The sequence below is a fragment of the Neomonachus schauinslandi genome, chromosome 11 (genome assembly GCF_002201575.2).
Source record: "Neomonachus schauinslandi chromosome 11, ASM220157v2, whole genome shotgun sequence".
Lineage (NCBI taxonomy): Eukaryota > Metazoa > Chordata > Mammalia > Carnivora > Phocidae > Neomonachus > Neomonachus schauinslandi.
The window spans coordinates 24136569-24156887 of NC_058413.1; the positions used below are offsets into that span (position 1 = coordinate 24136569).

At 44.7% G+C, this 20319-nt stretch overlaps 1 protein-coding gene across 1 annotated transcript in view; it reads right to left on the reverse strand.

Annotated features, from left to right (window-relative positions):
- LDLRAD3 (low density lipoprotein receptor class A domain containing 3) overlaps positions 1–20319 on the reverse strand; it is a 153869-nt gene that overhangs the window by 112041 nt on the left and 21509 nt on the right. Inside the window, exon 3 of the mRNA XM_021684906.1 lies at positions 4788–4913. Within this exon, the coding sequence (XP_021540581.1) occupies positions 4788–4913 (126 nt within the window). The remainder of the gene's footprint in view (positions 1–4787; positions 4914–20319) is intronic.

Sequence of the window (20319 nt, forward strand, 5' to 3'; positions counted from 1 at the left end):
GGGAGGGATTTGGGAGGAGCCTGGGGTAAGATGAGGTCATGAAGGTGGTGCTCTCCTGATGGGATTAGGGCCCTTATGAGATGAGCAGCCAAGGGATTTCCCTGTGTGTGCGAGCACCAAGGAAGGCCAAGTGAGGACATCAACAGCAAGAGGGCCCACACCAAGAACCCAGCCATGATGGTACCCTGCACGTTGGTCTTCCAGGACTAAGAGAAGTAAGTTTCTGTTTAAGTCACCTAATCCATGGCCTTCTGTTATGGCAGCCAGAACTGCCTAGGGCAGATTTAGAGGCTTAATCAGATTCAGGTTGGAAGCAGAGGCAGAAACAACTCTCAGTGATGACGTGTGTTCCTGCTAGCTCACATCCAAAGGCAAACAACATTTGGCTGTCTCTTTTCTCGTGAGGCTCAGACTGACTTGTGAGAGGTTCCAATTCCGGGTCAGACACACTCATGACACCAGCCCTGATTGTCTCCCTGAATGCAGCTGCAATAAAAACCTAGCCAAATACTTGGACAAATACAGCGGCTCTTTCAGATTCTGCAAAGTAAACCAGAGCAGCCCAACTGAGGAAGAAGACCAAAATTTGAACTATCGCTGAAGTGGTGGTAGGCTTACTATTCCCTCCCTCCCCCATCAGAGTCCCAGGAAACTGGAAAGGATCAGAGAGGTCGTGGAGCGGGAGTCCATGAAGTTATTTATGAACTTCTAGGCGGATCCCCAGGTGGCACGTGCATGGATCTGGTCTGAAATCAGCCCACCCAAGACTTTGAGAACCAAACTCACAGACCACTGCCCAGGTCTCAGACTGACCAGAGTAGGTGAAGAGGTAGCACGGATCCAAACAGCACTGCAAAAACAATCACAGCCCACCGAGGGGCTGTGAGGAATTCGGGGCCTGACCCAACAGGGTCATTTGCTTACTAAAACAAAAACATCAACATTCTCTGTAGGATTGAAACAAAATCCAGAGTGTCATACATCACCATCAAAATATCCAGAATATAATCCAAATTTACTTGCCTTGCAAAAAATCAGGAAAATCTCCATTCTCAAGGGAATAGATAATCAACAGACACCAACGCCAAAATAAGACAGATGTTGGAATCATGTGACGAAGACGTTAAAGCAGCTATTCCAGAAAGACTCCAACAAGCCAGCAATCACACAAACTTCTGACACAAATGGAAAATAGGAGGTCTCAGCAAAGAACCCGTAAGATATAAAGAACCAAAAGGAAACTTTAGGACTAAAAAATACAGTAACTGAAATTTAAAAAACAAAAAACAAACAAAAAAGACCACCCTGTATGGGCTCAAAAGCAAATTGGAGAGGACAGGAAAAAAAGTAAACTTGACAAAAGGCTAATAGGAATTATCCAACCTGAACAATGAAAGGAAAAAATTGATTAAAAACTGAACAGAGCCTCAGGAACCTGGGGGACAATCACAAAAGATCCAAAGTTGTTATCCAAATCCCATTAAGGACACAGAGTGCTTGAAAACAATCTGAAGAAAGAACAGCTGAAAAGGTCCTAAGTACAGCAAAAGATGAAAACTTACAGATTCAAACAGAACCCGACACAGAATAAACTCAAAGAAATCCCCACAGCCAGACACACTATACTCTAACTGCTGAGAGCTAGACTGGGAGAAAAAAAAAATCTTCAAAGCAGCCAGAAAAATGATGCATTTTCTATGGGGAAACCATTTGCATGGCTGCAAATTTCTCATAGGAAACCACAGAAGCCAGAGGAAGGGCATGGCATTTTTAAAGCATTTTAAAAAAGAGCTGTCAACCCAGAATTCTATATGCAATAAAAATATCCTTCAGGAATGAAAGTGAAATCGTGACACCGTTGGATGAAGGGAGACTAAGGGGATGTGTCACCACCAGACCTGCTTCAAAAGAATGGCTAAAGGAAAGGCTTCAGCGGGAAGGGAAATGATATCGGAAGGAGACTTGGAACCTCAGGAATGAAGGAAGAGCAACCAAAATGGCAAGTCTCTGGGTAAATAGAATAACAGACTATTCTTCTCCACTGGAGTTCTTTAAAATGCATCTGAGGGTGCCTGGGTGGCTCAGTTGGTTAAGCGACTGACTGCCTTCGGCTCAGGTCATGATCCTGGAGTCCCGGGATCGAGTCCCGCATCGGGCTCCCTGCTGAGCAGGGAGTCTGCTTCTCCCTCTGACCCTCTTCCCTCTCGTGCTCTCTATCTCTCATTCTCTCTCTCTCAAATAAATAAATAAAATAAATAAATAAATAAAATAAAATAAAATGCATTTGAGACTTGAAAGCAAAAATGAAAATATTGCCTTTTTGGGTTCTGAGTGTATGGAGACGTACTATCTCAGACGACCAGAACGTAAAGAGATCGAGTGATAGGGTTTCTACATTCTACTTGAAGTGGTAGAGTGTTAATCCAGAGCTCTCAGTGAACAGATGGATGGCTGGTCCCAGGCATGTTCAGCCCCATCCATACCTTATAAAGCTCCCCATCAATTTTTCATCTAATGCTTTCAGGAGCCACTGATGATCCATTTCTTCACCAGGGTTACAAAACAGATACTCTAATCCTCTCATTCTTCCATGTTAGTTGGTATTCTTCAATTAAAAAAAAAAAAAAACAAAACCCTTTCCTATCTGTTGGCTATTTAATTACTCACAAGTACAAAGCATCTAGGAAAAGGAGGATAAATGCGGGATTCTCTCCTTTTATTTACCAGTTTCAAAATAATGAATTAGAACCCGGTATTTTTAGATGTTAGATATGCCAGAGGGAAATGCTGGCTTAATCCCCAATGATTGAATTTGGAATGGATATAATTAAGTCATTTAGACAATTAAAGACCAATATCCAAACATTTAAATCAGACAGCATCTTTAATATGGCAGAGAATATGCAGAATGGTGCAATCATTTAGAACGTATGTACTAGAATGTATCACACTTGCTTTTTATTGCCATTGAATTATTCTCTAGTACGTACATACGAATATATATATATATATATATATATATATATATATATATAAAATTCCCCCCTTAGATTATAAGGATCCCCATGGACAGCAGGAAGCTAAGATCAAGCTGATACACACTTACTAAAGGACTTAGTGGAATATAAAACAAGTACATCCTTGGACATCCTAAGCCAAAGGCGAAATGCTAGTAAATAGGGTCTTCCTCTTCATCACTCACAGCTTCATTTTAAGTCACCAGGGGTTTTCAAAATCAATTAACCCTTGCCAGCCACCACACTGAACGCTTTTCAGGTACCACCTCATCTAATTGCCACAACGACCCAGGAAGCAGGCTCTTGGTGTCCCCAATTCATGAGACGAGGACACCACTCTGCAAGGAGATTATAAAGCACAGCCAACCCAGCTTAATCAGGGCAGAACACAAACCTGGGGCCAGGCTTTTCAGCTCCAGAGTCATTCTGCTCAATCAGGCTGCTACCTAGTGAGTGCCTGCCTCCTCCTGCTAAGGTGGGTTTCTGCTACTCTACTCTCCATTCAGCAATCTAGCCATATTTCTGCCACCTGGGAGCCAGAACATGAAATAAGGCAAAAGGAGAAGGCACACGGGAGAGTTATATACGATACTCCTCGTCCCCACTGCGTGGGCACAGCGACTATTCCCTGCAAAGGCATAAATAACAGGGGACATGGTCCCCCTCCTCTTCAGAGGCTTATACCAGAACCAACAGGGTAAGGGAAAGTCAGTTTCTCAAAGCAATCACTGAAGTCATTACAACATGTTTTGAAAAAAAATTAATAACATAAATAACAATTACATGAATAACGACAACAATCCTAATGAATAACATGTACGTGTACACGTACATGCATACATACACAGAGAGAGAGGGAGGGAGGCAGAGAGACACAGAAAGGCCTGGCACAAAAAAGGCCACATCCGAACCAGGTGCCATTCTGGGCAGTTTCATTTTCCCTTATGCTTTTTTATATTTTGCAAGTTCCAAAGCCATTTGCTGGGAGAGCTGATACGGCACAAAAGGTCCCGGGGAAGAGAAGCCAGAAGGTCACTGATGCTGCTGTGTGTGAAGTGGTTTTGGATACAGAGATGCTGGCCAGGCAGGGACTGCGTGTCTCCGGGCCATGGAGTGGGAGCTCCACACCAAGACTGCTAAGAGGCGAGGGGGCGGGGGGGGCAGAGAGAACAAGAGGGGGCGTGTGTCTGTCTGTGTGGTGCCTTGGAATATTATACAGCAAGTAAAAGGAACTGGGGCAGTCCCACAAGACAAGGAGAACTTTAGCTTTCTGTACTACATGGGCGTTTTTTTCAAAAATATTTTCTTCTGATATATATAAAAATACATCAACATCTTTTTAAAAATCTTTCAAAGTGGGAAGGAAAACCAGCACACCAAGCCAGGCTGTTGAGTGGGACAGTCCATCAGAGGAGGGGGCGAAGGAGCAGAGAATCGACTCTGCCCCTGGTGACCTGTGGGACCCTGGCTGAGCTCCCCGACGTCCCGACACTTCAGATGCCTTATCTGTTGATGAGGACCACACACCTGCACCTGCAAAGCTATTGTCGGAGCAGAAAACAAAGTATGGCCCAGGCCCAGAGCACTTCAGAGAGTCCCCATGAAATGGGAGCTGAGCGCTTACATGTTTGCACAAGCAGGATGCAAGTAAGGAGAGAAGACACCCGAGCTCACGGGAGTGAGGAGCACAGGGAGGAGAGGGGCGGCGCCCGAGGCACCGGGCCCAGCGGAATGAACAAGGGAGGGCGGCCGGGCGCTCCTGGTACTTACTGCAGTTCTCTTCGTCGCTGCCGTCGGGACAGTCCTCAAACCCATTGCACTGGAAGCGGCCGATGATGCAGTGGATGCCACTGGCGCAAGGGAAGAACGTCGGGCCGCATTTGGACTTAGCCTTGGCTGTAGGAGGCAAAACAGGACAAAAAGCAGGTCATAAGGAGCTTACGTTTTCTGACCCCTGGCATACCCATCCCACCAACTGAGCGTGCAAAGGGGTCCCTTCACATTTCCCTTGAAGTCCCCAAAGATCTCTTACCACCCGCCACCCACTGTCAACGCCCAGCCACACTGGGAGCCCGCACGCAGCATCCTCGAGGAAGGCGGTGGCTAATCCTGCTGTGCTGACATGGCCCCTGCACAAAGCAGGGCTCTGCCAGAATGTGCTGCACAAAGGAACGAACGGGTGAGCTGAGGGGTGATGGATGCAACCTACTCTGAAGGTGCTAAGGAACCATTCACAATTCATTCCCTGACTGTCAAATTAACTGTCTGCATTTAGTAAGTGTTTCCCATTCTAGGCAGCGTGACCAGAGCTTTCCGTGGATGCCTTCCCTCAATCCACCCAGCAACCACCCAGTGGCAAGGTGTGCAGAAAATAATTAACAGCACCGGATGGAGACGGCTACCCTGCAAAGAGGCTTGCTTGCCTGCAAGGTCGGCCCTCGCGTGGCTGACTTCCGGGAACTTGGATTTCGGGAAGGTTCGCACCATTCTCTCCTAAGAACGGCTCCCTGTGCCTAAACTATTTATTCGAACGGTGCAGTTTATGCTGAACACCTGCTTTTCTTCTGGGAGTTTGGGATTGTGGTAGATGCTGGGCAGACAGTGCCTGCATAACCAGCCCCCACTAAGAACCCCGGGCACTGAGTCTGTAACAAGCTTCCCCAGGAGAAAATATTTATCACACGCTGTCACAACTTGCTGCTGGGGAATTAAGTGCATCCTGTACCACTTCACTGGGAGAGGACTCGCAGTTTGATCCTGGTTTCCTCTGGCCTTCACTCCATTTGTCTTTGCCTTTGCTGATTTTGCTTTGTGTCCTTCCATCATCGTAAGTCATAGGACTATATGCAGAGTTCACGGAATCCTCCCAGCAAATCACTGAGCCCGGGAGCAGTCTTGGGGACCGCTGACAAGGATGGGTATGGTTCTTATCCCAATGTCAAAGGTGTGCTTTGAGGGGTAAAGTGACTCACCCAAAGCCACACAGTTAGAAAATGGGACACTGGGGTGAGGCCCTTGGCACTAGACTCCAGAAGCCAAGCTCTCTGCCAGTCTGTCACTTCTCACAACAGAAGCCAGACTCCAGTTCAGAGAAATTCTTCTTCCACTCCTGCTGTACAAACAGTTTTAACAGAAGCTGCTGTAACTCGGGATTGACTGAGTGTCCTGCTAACCAAACAGCCCTGCGGGGTAATGGGCTTTCCCGGGAACGGTGCCGGCTGCTCCAGCTTGTGATTACAGGGTGTAAGATCAGATCTATTGCTGCATCCCAGGTAGCAGGCCCCGACTAGCGTTCCTCTCATCTCCGGCCATAGAGGCAGGACCCATGGTCCTCAAGAAGGAAGGGACATTTCTTGGGAACAAACAGGTAGTACATTACCTTCATGTTCCTGTCATCAGGAACATGCCAACTTTGGCAAGCGTGATCCACAATCAACAGGGTTTTAAGGCCTGGGACGTGCCTAGGTTTTAAAAACTCCCAACACTTTGTTTCAGCCTGGAACTTCTGTAATGGTGCTGGTGCGCTCTTCAAAACCACAAACTTGGGAGAGAGTGTCTGGGTTCAAATTGTGGCTCTACTTTTTATGAACTTGGGCAAGTTTCTAAATATTAGTGAGTCTCAGTTTCCTCATCAATAAATTGGAGGTAACATCTACCACCCAGGGCTCTAGGAAGGATTCGATGAGATAATCTATACAAAATGCTTCTTAGCACAGACCATGGTATACAGCAGATGCTCAATTAATGGTAATACTTATGCTATTTATCATCGTCATCATCAGTTATAGAATTTTAAAAATTACTTCTTGGGCTGCTAATTTTTTTTCCTGATCGCCAAAGTTAAAAAAGCTCATTATGGAAGATCTCTATGAAGTGATACGAAATGATCTCCAGGATATACTGTTAAGTGGGGGCGGGGGGGGGGAAGCAAAGTGCAAAAGAGTATCTATAATATTTTAACCCTCTATATGAGCAAAAGAGAGGGATATAAGAAAATCTACATGGATTGGTCCATCTGTGCAGAAGAAACACAGGAAGGACAAACCAGAAACTAAAGAGCCTGGTTATATACAGGGGGTGGAAAAGGGGTGGAAAGAATGGAGAAATGAGATTGGAACGAGGCTGCGGGATGAATCTATATAGCTCTGACTCTTAGAACCCCAATATTTCACACACCCAAACAGTAAAAAATTAAAATCATCCACATGGATGTATGTGTGCAGACACTCAAAATATGATAGAAACAGCAAAAGTGAATGTGACTGGATTATAGATGAGTAAGCCCACCACACTGAAGGCTGTGGGGAAGAAGAGAACCAGCCTAAGTAACTCGGGAAACCGTTATTTTGCCTGGATTCCATACGGCTAAGGAAAAAGAGAACTGTACACAAATAGGGCACTCTACTTTTATTTGTCACAGGGTTATGGACTAGCAGTTCTGAAACTACTTTGTGTGTACTAGGACTGAACAAATAAGTAAATATATTGCAAATAATAACCGTGAGGTTTCTCACTCTCAGAGGAAGAAGTTAGAAATAAGGAAAGTGGAGAGGCTAAATGATCCCTGAGGCTTTGGACTGGAAGTAAAGGCATCAGTATGAAGTCAAGATTTGTAAAGATAGATAGATAGATAAGCAGAGAGACATACAGATAGATAAGAGAGAGAGAGACAAATATTTATAGAATTTTTTAAAAGATTTAATTTTTTGAGAGAGAGAGAATAGCTCGTGAGAGAGCACAAGCAGTGAGGAGAGGGAGAGGCAGACTCCATGCTGAGCAGGGAGCCTGATTCAGGTGGGGCTCACTCCCAGGACCCCAGGGATCATGACCTGAGCTGAAGGCAGACATTTAATCGACGGAGTCACCCAGGTGCCCCAAGAGAGAGAAATATTGATCTGGTGTGTGCATGGGTCAGCATACATACATATATTTTCTAGTTCCATCTGCTAAGAAAGACGAGAAGCAATACACTCCAGTAGCAAATGAGCACACCCAGCACCAGATCTTGGTTTCTAAATACCATTATCCAATAAAGGGAACCAGGGCTCCTTGGAGAAGTGGTTAATTCCAGGGGGAAATTCAAGATGAACCTGAAGTGTCTTGTGTTGCCAGAGAGTAAAGAAGTGCTCAAAATATGATGGAGGCATGTGAGGACACAAGAGTCAACCTGAAGGAGCTCCCCAATGGCCAAAGCTACAACACTTGAGTGACAAAATAATGACAGTTTTGGACTATACCCCAGAGAATACAATAAATATCTGTGAGTCCATCCGGCATCATAAATCGTTGGATAAATAAGTAAATGGGGAAGAAGGGAAGTATTTCCTTATAGAAGAATTCCAATGGTTAAACGGAGAGTGGATGTGGGAAATAGAAAGTCACCATTTAGCAAACACCACAGTAACTATGGTTAGAGGCAAGACCCAGCGACGGATGCTCACATGAGAGGACCAGCAGGCCTTGCTCTGGCCCCCCTTTCGGGGCTGCTGATCGGCTGCTTATAGGCTTGGACATCTGAGAGCTGTTTCCTCGTAAACCTCCATTCACAACGTCACCGCAGCTTAACAATGCCTAAAGCCCCTATCACAGCATCATGCAGCTCTGGACACCTCTTTAAGGCACAGCTACCTGGGGTCCCTGCCTGGCTACGCGGGCCTCCTTGCTCCTCCAGGAGCTGTCGCACACAGTCCCACCTCGGGACCTGCATGCCCCTACCCATCCCCCTCCCAGGGTCGCAGGGCCCGTGCCTCCACTTACTCAGACACTGGACTGTGGACCCAGAAACTCGGACTCCCACCCTCTGTCTCTCTAGCCCTCCTTCTGCTTCTCCTTCTTTTCCTTCCTAGGAAAGGACATGACTTTGTGCTGTGCTGTTTGAATGATGACCATACACTCGTTTAAATACTTTCGTTCACCACTTTCGACGGAGCTGTACCACACAGTGCCAACACCAGGGAATATATACTTGCTGAATACACAGATGAGCCTGTAAAAGAGAGTGGGACTGGGTAACAGTAGCTAGCTGGCTGAATGCTGACTATGGGTTAAGCATTATGCTCTGGGTTTTAGAAATATCACCTCGTTTACTCCTCACAAAAACCCACTTCACAGATAGGAGAGCTGAGGTCCAGAGGTGAGGGCGCTTGACACTGCTAATAAAGAGTCAAGGCTCAAACCTTGCTCTTGACTCATCTGCTCCTCTGCCTCTTTAGATATTTCTAAGCCCCAGTCCAGCTCCAAAGGACTAGGCTTTAGAAGACGAAGAAAAAGAATATGAATAATTATAAATGAATTAGCTACCCTTCAATTAACCAGCTCTTTGGCCCTGCCCCCTTTTCAAGAATGACTAATGAGACCTGCTGCCTCATCAGCGGTCTCGGTCGGAGGCAGCCGTCCTGTTACGATTTCCACCTGCGCCATCGGACTCCTGCTGAGGCAACTGTGAGGCGGATCACAGCACCTGGCTGAGGCGGTGAGAGAAGCCAGCCGCTGACAGCAGTCGCCCCTGGCCGCCGTTTCCCCAAAGCGGGGAGATTTCAACGTGAAACTCAGCAGCCCCTGGCAGAAGGTGGGAGGCCTACTATGTCTAATATCACCCTGACGAAGGTGGGCAGGGTGCCTCCAGGCCACCGATGACCTGACTTCACTATTTTTCGAGGACCTGCTCCCTGAACTTTCCAAGGAGGCAGCTTTCACCAGTGGGAGGACAAGAACCAGCGCTCTCCTGGGGGTGGGTTTCTTTCCCAATCCGTGTCCTCTCCCTCGTTAGAGCCTGATTGTCACAGTTCTGCTTTTCACGGATCCGTAAATTTAAAAAAAATAAAATAAATTAAAAAAAAGAGATGGGGGTGCGTCAAGGGCTAAAACAGTTGCCAACTTTTTATTTTGCCAGCGAGGACACACACCAACACATCTGCAATCATCTCTGCTCACTCTTGTCCTCCACGGAAAGCCGCTTTAGCCTCCAAAAGGCAGGACAAACAACACAAGAGTCCTCGGACCAGTACTTGGGGATTATGTCAGGACTAGACGGGAACCAGGAGACGTCCCCGTGTGGCCACGCGGTGAGGCCCGCAGAACAAAGACCCGATCCTTGCAGGCACAGCTTCGCTCAGTAACTAATTCTCACTTTTCACAAAGGAGAAAACTGAGGCCCAAGGAGGCAGTCTGAGCCTTGCCCAAAGTCACACAGCTATTTAGGATCAGACTGGTCTAGAATCCAGTTCTCAGGCCCCGAGTCTAGCCTCTGTCAATTACAATATGCTTGAGGCAGGGTGCCACTGAGTCACGCGCTGCCAAATCCCACCCCGGGGATCAGATTTGGCCGAGATCCCATGAGGCTGAAAGCCCCTCTACCACGTGGCAAGAACTCTCCAAGCCGTGGAGAGAAACGCTCTGGACCAGGCATCAGGCCTGTGGCTCCCAGTCAGCCCCAAAAGGGCTCAGGGCTGCTCACTGGTCCTGGAGGATGCGGCGCTGCGGCGTCCGTGGCTACCAGCCCAGACCCTCCCCACGTGGTCCTTCCACGAGAGTCGGACAAGAGCCACCACGCCAGAGCCTCTCTGTTCAGCCAGAACAGCCGGGAGCTCGCTCATCAGACCTGCAGCATCTCTCAGGCTTTGGCAACCGCTCCAGCCATAAACACGGGTATCTGGGGTCTCTCTTCCAGATGTCTGTAGTTGGCCAAATCAGCAACAGCTACGATCTCCACCCCCCTGCTTGCCTCCAATTCCTGCTCCAGGATCCTGCCAGTGTGTGCCTGTGACAGCCCAAAGAACCAGAAGCAGGAGCCTTAAGCTCTTCTGTAAAATTACCATCCTGGCTTTTATAAACTCATGACACAGTTCACTGTGAAAAATTCAAACTACAGAGAAAACGCACAAAGGTCAACGTAAAAATTACCCCAAATTGCTGCCACCCAGCCAAAGCCACCATGGACATTTTGGTAAACGTGCTCCTGAAGCATGGTCTCAAGTACCACTGTGTGCAAATGGATGGCCCTAGGACCTCATTAAAATGCAGTAGGTCTGGAGTGGAGCCTGGGATTCTGTATTCCTGAGACTCCCAGGTGATGTCAATGCTGCTGGTCCAAGCACTTCCCTTCTGAATAGCTAAGGACCATGGTCTTGTTCATTGTTCGATCTCCAATGCCCAGAAGAGTGCCTGGCACACACGTTAATTACTGACTAAATCAATACACAGAAATCTGAGCATACAGCTTTGCTTAAATGCACCCATGAAACACGATGCTATTCGAAACTTGCTTTTGTCACTTGCCAATCTATTGTGACATCTTTTCATGTTGATAACTACGGGCCCACACTATCACTTTTACTGGCTACAGCTACTCTGCACCCGTAAGTCCCATGACTGATGCTACTTGGGGTGTTTTCAATAAACAATGCACACATAGATGCATATGTTATTCTCCCCACTTGTACAGTATCTCTTGAAGGTATAACTGCTAGGTCCCAGGATATGCATATTTCACATTTTGGCATCCTTTTGATCATCGACTGCCTCCTCCCAGAGGAACTGGTACCGTCTTCTGGCCACAGCTGGCCACAGAAACAGCCTCCGGCCCCAGATCGTCCATCGGAGATAGGCCGATTCTCCCCTGCTGGCAATGATATTCCTAGAAGCACACAGGCTGAGAACATCCCACAGTTCCTCTATGTTTATGTTAGGTTGGTCCTTCACTGCACCCGGTGCTCTATTATTCTCCATTTATCTCTGTCTCTCTTCATTTTAACATCTGTGTATTTCATTACTTTGCCAAGTAGGAGACATTCCTATCCAGTCAAGGAAACCATGACTCTTCTTTTTATCTTTTAAAATTTGCACCGGGTGCAGAGCATCAATCTTTGCTGGAATTGGTTTCCCTGGTTTACACTAATCATGGGCTAATGCAAAGTGTCCCTCCTTTCGGGAGATGCTCCTTGAGCTAACTTTCCCAGGCTGCATTATCCCCTCTAAGGGCCCGACAAAGGGCAGGTTCTCACTCCAAGGACAGTCCTGCTTGCTAACATTTCTCTAGAATGTCCTGTCCTGTGAGGCAGTGTTTAACAAAGAAGGTTGTCAATGATCCTCCTGCAGAAGAATCTCCAGGGATACCTCTCCCCTAGGGGAATCTGCATTCGTATTAAACACAGAGGATTCCAATGAACACTCACATGCGACCACCCCACCTGACAGATTCTACTGATATCTTATGCCCCAAGAACAAATGACCTCATCAGTCCTTTCTTTCTGATGTTGCCATGGCATAGACCAGCAACCACTCCAGGAATTGTGGCTACAGGGCTCCTATAGAGCCTCCTCTGCCTACCAGCCCCCGTCAACTCTAGCACTCATATCCCAGATAGCATAGGAGACACCATGGGCCTCTTGATGATCTTTCTCCATCTCAACAGGTTCTCTCTTCCTCCATGTTTACATGCAAGACACAAAATCACTCTGCTTTACATACAAAAGCTGCGGGCTCGTATTCAAATAGTTGCTGTCCTAGCAAAAAGGCCCTTTTGGAACTTCAAAACCCTCAACCAGTTCTGTCCACATTTTAAGGATTTACACTTTACCTGTGCACAATACAAAATAGGGATAAAGGGCCCAAAAAGTGTCTACTGCCCCCTCTGGACAAATAACAAACTATTCCTGAGCATCCTGCTATCTGTCAGGCACTGAGTCAGTTCTGTGGTGATTCAAACAATACTCCCTGAGAGTGGATGAAGGACACAGACAAGTCAATGAGACTCTGCATGCAATGCCAGGAGTGCTCTGATGGGGGAGCTAGAGGACACCCAATCTCAAAGTGAGTCTGAGGGCAGAAAAGGCTGCTGAAAGGAAAGCAGGCCTCAGCAAAGACACTTCACATATAGCTATGGTGGAAACCGATGTAATGTTTAGACACTGAGGCCTTGCTCATTTATTCATTCCACTAATGTTAATTCACAAACTCTGTGTCATACCTGCAAAGAATAAGGATACACTGGAGACAGCTCTGCCACAGAGAAAAGTTTATAGTGTTGGTGGGACTGTTCCAAGAAGGAGGAACAGCACGTGCAAAGGCCCAGGGGCAGAAACAATGTGGTATGGGGAGAACTGAAAGGGGGTCAGTATGAACTTGTTTCTCAGATCAGTAAAAAGTGCCTGGTATGTTTTCCTTAATTAAAAAAATGTAAAACCTTATTTCTCATAAGAAATGTGCCCTGAGCTAGCTGCAATGCAGCTCACACTAAAGAGAATTATCCACACCAAAGTATAAATCAGAAAAAACATCAGATGATAAAATTCATGTAATTTGAATCAACATGCACAATGCTCCCTGCCTCCCTTCCCCAAAGCGAATGCCTACATGTAGCATCACTGGCTAAAAACCGCGCAAGAAGTAATGGATCTAAAAATGCTACTATATTCAGTCCCTTGGTTCATTTTGTAAAATGTCAAACCGTGGTTCCCTTGAAAAGTCAAACATGACTTCATGGTTGGAAGCAAGGAAGCAAAAAGAGCCTTATAAAAAGCAACAGGCTGTTTTAAAAAAGCATATGCCTGGATTCTCTAAGAAGCCTATGAGAGAAAAAAAGACAGGTATTTCATTGTGGTCCTGATGCAGAGGACAAACACCCCAGAAAGCTAAATCCACACCTGGAATTCAGGCCTTTGCACATTCATCATTACCTGAGCAAAAAAAGCCCTTGGCTTGTTCCAGCAGTTCGACTCTGTGTGACTACTGAAGTGAACTCCAAGTTCTATCGATCAGATATTGCAATTTCTTCCTCAAACACCATATTGGCTGCTTCAGAGATACATATCGGGGAGTGGAGAGAGCAAAAGATCACAAGCTCATTGGAATGTAAATACAGAAAGAAGGCATCTAGCTGCAACAGCTTCAAGAGAAGACTGTCAGAGAGAAAATTCTTTCTAAACATCTCCTCTTTCATAAGAACAGGAGGTGTGCAGCCTTGGGGCTAAGAAATCAGAAGGGCTTAGGGTTCAGAAGCATCTGAGCTTCTATGCCCTTTCTGCCACATAATAGCTGAGACCCTGGACAAGTCACTGAACCCCCCTTGACCTCAGTGACCCTGTCTGTAAAAGGGGCACAAAGATAGCACAGATCTCATCGGTTGTTGGAAAATGATATGAGATTTTGCATGTAGAGAAAACAGCGCAATGCTTGACATCTAGTAGGGATCTGATCGTATCTTCTCCTCCCAAACGTGGCCCATGGGTCTACAAACTGCTCTTCTTCCCATATATGGATGGCCCTGAGAAAAATGAGGTAGAAACCAAAATAATGTTTAGACTAAGGCCTTACTTGTTCAGTTATTCATTGCATTCATGTTAATTCTCAGACCCTCTATGCCACACATCGGACCAAGTGGGGTTGCAAAGAGAATCAAACATTCAAACATAACTTCTGCTAGCAAGCTGACCCTAGCTAAGGAACACCTGGCCAAGAAGAAGGAAAAAAACAAAAAACAAAAAAAAGACAACAAAGGGCAATAACAGATCATTGCAATGAGATGTGGTAAGTGCTTTATAAGCTGTATAAACATTTGCCTTTCAACACTGTACTGTCAAGGTTCAAATACTGCCTCCACCACTTATTGGACATATGATTTATGGCAACTGATTTCACCTCTCTGTGCCTCCATTTCCTCATCAGGGAATGGCAATATTAATAGTACCTACCGGGCACCTGGGTGGCTCAGTCGGTTAAGCGACTGCCTTCGGCTCAGGTCATGATCCTGGAGTCCCGGGATTGAGTCCCGCATCGGGCTCCCTGCTCAGCGGGGAGTCTGCTTCTCCCTCTGACCCTCCTCCCTCTCCTGCTCTCTGTCTCTCATTCTCTCTCTCGCAAATAAATAAATAAAATCTTTAAAAAAAAAAAAATAGTACCTACCTCGCTGGGTTGTTGTGGGGATTAAATGAAACAATACAATGATCGCTTAGTCTTTCTGCAGAACACAATATTAGCTATGATGGTTAATACTGTATTAGCTACGGTTACATATAGTACATATTAGCTATTATTATTTAACATGGTACAAAATATAGTATTGCATATAGTGTTTTATAATATTGCACGGCATTATTACACAGCATTAGCTATTATTATTACTGTTATTATTTATTACTACCATTTTCAAACAGTTTCTGCCCCAGTCTGGTGGGCCCAGAATGCACAGCACAAAAGAGCACCATGTCAGCTGGCTAGGAGATTAGTAGGGGTGTGTTAGTGAAGAGAGAGAGGGAAGGAACCTTCCAGGCAAAATGAATGATGAGAATAAAAGCTCAGAGCTGCGACAGGGTGGGCCCGTCTGTGCAAAGATATGGGAAGGTTTAGGGCGTGGAGACATGGATGTGGCAGGAGATGGGGGTGGGAGAGGCAGGAAGGGGTCTGGAGACTTAACCCAGGAGCCAGCCAGTGGACATCTTTATAAAGGAAAGAGGCAGGTCAGATCTGTTTTTTATGAAGAAAATTTGTATGGACTCACAAGGAAATGATGAGGCTCTGTAACATGGAAATATCCTCCTCACTCCCAAAAAGCCCTGAGGGAACTGAAGAGCAAGTCTATAATATTCTTTGGGCTTTCAGGAAAAAGGGTACTATAAACAATAAGGGGATTCAAAGTGCCTGTCCTGGCCCTTTAAAATAATTTTAAGAATGAAAGGGGAAAAAAGTCAGCAAGTTTGGGATTAGGACATTATCTTATAACCTAAAGGTTTTTTTTTTTTCCAGGTTATTTATTTTAGCTATTTGCGATGCACATACATATGTGCATGAAGGTATGTTTATATGTCTCTATATATTGGAATGAAAATTCCAGAGAACCCATAAGCAGGAAACCAAGACATTCCCAACTGAGTCTTCTATAGACAGAGTTGGAGAGGAAAAGCTCTAAAAAGATAATAAATAAATGTGGGTCAGATAACTTAGCTTCCAGAGGCTTTTCACTGCTTGGAGGAAAAACTTCCTGACAGTGGATCAGAGTCCCTGGAATGAAAAACAGATGTGGGAACAGACATGCTAGAACAGACTAGTTTCCAGTTTAAAAAGAATACTTTGATAAAGGCATCATCCAAGAAAAGGTGATATCCGAAGGGCAACTCCTAAGAAATGGTGGGGGGAGGGGGGAAGGAATGAAAAAGAAAAAAAAAAGTGGAGGGAAGGGAAGGATGTGAGAATCAAAGTTCTCAGGTTTGAATAAAAATGAATAAAGGATAACCCATTCTACATCACTTTCCATCTTACTGGGCAATGAGGGACATCACCTTTGCCCAAAGAAGAAGGTTTGACTTTTCAGAGCCTCTACCCCCTCCCACCCTCTGGGCCCTTGGTAAACGCTGAGGTTTCCCTTCCACTTTCATTTCTGTGCATACTCTCTACCTTCAGACTTGTGATTTCTGATCAGCCTCCTGGAAGTGTCTCTGACAGCCCCCCTCACGTGCCCCTCCCCACACATCCACTGAAACAGAAGAAGCCTGGAGCTCAGACTCTCTCCTAGATTGTTACTGAGACATCAGCAAAAAGTGCCAGAGAAAGGCCTATGATGGAGGAGTAAATGGCTGGGAGACCCAAAGAACAACAGGTCGTGCCTTCAGAGACATGAGCTGAGCAGGAGGACATCCCATCTGTCACGGGGTAACCTGAAAACAACTGCTTCAGGGAAATACTGCTTAACCCACCACAAATCTGGCTCTAGGAAAGGTTTTCACCAAAGCCATCTGGAGGTTTCCATGATGCCTTCAAAACCAGTCACAGGAGTCACATAATCCCATGGATATCACCTCTTTGTAGCTATGGGCTGGCTTTAAAAACAACACACTGACCCTCAGCTTCTAACTTATCCTATAAGAGCAGTGACTCAATCCTGACTGCACATTACAATAACCCAGGAAGCTTTAAAAAAAAAAAAAAAAAGAAACTATCCCAAAAATCAAGGGAGCTAGAGTGACTATACTAATGTCAAACAAAATAGAAGCTAAGATAAAAAATATATATATATTCCTAGAGACAAAGAAATGGTCACTCCATCAGGAAGACATAATTATATGTACCTAAAAACAGAGCCCCAAAATACATGAAGCAAAAACTGATAGAACTGAAGGGAGAAACAATATTTAAACAATAAAAGTTGGAGAACTCAGTACCCCACTTTCATAATGGATGGAGTAACCCGGCCGAAGATCAACAAGAAAACAGATGACATGAACAACACAATAAACCAACCACATCTAACAGACATCCACAGAAGTCACGATCCAAAAGCAGCAGGACACACATTCTTCTCAGGTGCATATGGAACATTCTCCAGCGTATTCCAAACCTATGATGTTCAGTCATTAAAAAACCTCAATAGATTTAAAAGGGCTAAAATCATACAATGTATGTTCTCCAATCACAGTGGAATAAAATTAGAAATCAGTAACAGAAGGAAATCTGAGAAATCCACAACTATGTGGAAATTATCAATAATTACCAATACCGAAATAACTATGTGAAAATTAGCCGTGATTACCAATACTGAAATAACCAATGAGTGGAAGAAGAAAACACAAATAAAATTAGAAAATACTTTGGGATAAATGAAAACAAAAATACAGCCTACCAAAATTCATGAAATGCAGCTAAAGCAGTATTGAGAGGGAAATGTATAGCTGTAAATGTATATATATTTTTTTAAATCTCAAATCCACAAAAAAACCCTTTTTTTTTTTTTCACAAAAAACTCTTAGAACAAACAACTTCAGCAAGGTTGTAGGACACAAGATGAATATACCAAAACCAACTGAATTTCTACATGCCAGCAATCAAATATCTAAACATGAAATTACTAAAACAATTTCACTTATAATAGCATTAGGAATAAATTTAACGAAAGAAGTACAAGATCTGTACACTGCAAATTATAAAATACTCTCCAAAGAAATTAAAGAAGAATTAAAGGAGACATCCCATATTCAAGAATTAAAGAAAGATATCCCATATTCATGGATTAGAAGACTAAGTAAGACAGCACTACTCTCCAAACTAATCTACAGACTCAAATGCATATGGATCAACAGAATAAAATTGAGAGTCTAGAAATAAACCATCACTTTTACAGTCAATGGATGCTTGACAAGGTGCCAAAAAAAGTCACTAGGGAAAAAGACAGTCTTTTCAACAAACGGCTGGACAACTGGATCATCCACATGCAAAATAATGAAGTTGTACCCCTACAATTCCATACAATGGAATGGTATTTGTTAATTAAAAAGATGAAGTACTGATGCATGATCCCACATGGATGAACTTTGAAAACATCACGCTAGGTGAAAGAGCTAGACACAAAGGCCACATCGTATGTGACTCCATTTAATGTTCAGAATAGGGAAATCCACAGAGACAAAAAAAAGAGAGTGGCTCCTAGAGACTAGGGGAGGGAGGAATGGGGTTTCTTTTGGGGGTAATGAAAATGTTCTAAAATTAGTCAGTGGCAAGAGCTGCATACCTCTCTGAATACAACTAAATAAACAAAGCTTTCTAAGAACTTCTGAGATCCAAGAGAGTGGTGACATCAGAAATGAAAAAAGTTGCTCTTTTCCAGGAAGATACTAAATTGGCCAAATTCCTGCCCAGTTCTTCTGGTTTGCTCCCCAGGCAACATGTGGCAAGACTGGGGGTGGGATGGGGCACCTGGCTGGCTCAGTAGGCAAAGCATACAACTCTTGATCATGGGGTTGTAAGTTCGAGCACCATGTTGGGTGTGGATATTACTTAAAAGTAAAATCTTTAAAAAAAAGTACTGTGGGTGGGAAGGGAGGAGTGAGTGCTACTGACCTCCAGTGGGCAGACCAGGGAAACTACTAGATGTCCCATAATGCACAGGCCACTCCCCCCACCAAATAAAGAATTATCTGGCCCCAAAATGTCACCAGTTTCAAGGGTGGAGAACCCTATACTAGGAAAAAGTCAATCCTGAACTTTTGCCTTTTCTCATTTAAAGAAAGAAATAACTCTCTATTAATGGTGAAGAACAAAACACAAAGGGTTAGGAATCAAACGGAACCTGGATCCAAATCCTGATTCCACTCCTTCCCAGAACTGAGACCCTGGGCAAATTAACTAACTGCCCTGGGATTTACTCCCTCATCTGTAAAATGGGATGATGAAACTGACCTTACAAAGTAGTTGTAAGGATTAAACGAAAAGATGCCTGGTATCAGTAAGGGCTAAGAGCTTTTATTACTATAATTACTGTTTTTTTGTGAAGCCCCAAAGTGGCTTAGGACCAAGAAATGGGTGACTGGGTCATCGTAAAATAGGATGATCTTCTCCAGGAACAATTAGTATATAAATTAGGACATTTTATGAGCTAATAAGCAATTGAGACATAACCGTTGACATTCTTCACTGGTATATTATGCTCTAGCCAAAGAGAGACTGGCCAAATAGGCCGTTGCCATAGTAATAAAAAGTTCCTTTGAGTCTGACTCATTTTCTTCCCAGTAAGCGCTTTCTATTTGTCAGGCTACACTTCATGTACCTGTTCACTGCACAGTGGCAGGGACTCTTCCACCTACTATACCTAATATCTTCCTGCTGCTCAAAAACCAATTTACTGTTGTGGAAACAGTACCAAAAACAGGACCAGAGGATGTGCTGTCTTTGCTATGGGTCTTTGTAATGGAGCTCACCAGTTAGCAGTGGATAGGAATGGCTCAATAGGACATATTAAACCACCCGGGCCTTCCAGTACTCCACTAGACCAGGCAGTAGCTTGAGAGCCCCTCATCCTTACCGTAAATAAGGGAGAAAGATAAAGAAGCTAACACTCACTAAATGTTTGTCATGGGTCCTGAGGCACTCTGGTGGACTTTATCCAATTTATATTCCACCAAAAAACTGAGAACACTGGTTACCCACATTGCCTAGAGAACACTGACAATCAGAGAGACTAATGTGCCCAGGGACACACTTTCCATATATATTTGTTTTTGTGCCATCTCAACTCATAAATTGTTTGAGCTGGCTTAGGGAAAAAAAATCAGTAAAAAACAAGGAAAGTGGGAGTGCCTGGGTGGCTCAGTCAGATAAGTGTCCGACTCTTGGCTTTGGCTCAGGTCATGCTCTCGGGGTCGTGAGATCGAGCCCCATGTCAGGCTCCACGCTCATCTTGGAGTCTGCTTGAGATTCTTTCCCCTCCTCGCTCTCCCTCCCCATATTCTCCCCCACTAATCACACTTTCTCACTCCCTCTGAAATAAATAAATAAAACCTTTAAAAAAAAAAACAAGGAAAACGGAATGTTATGGGG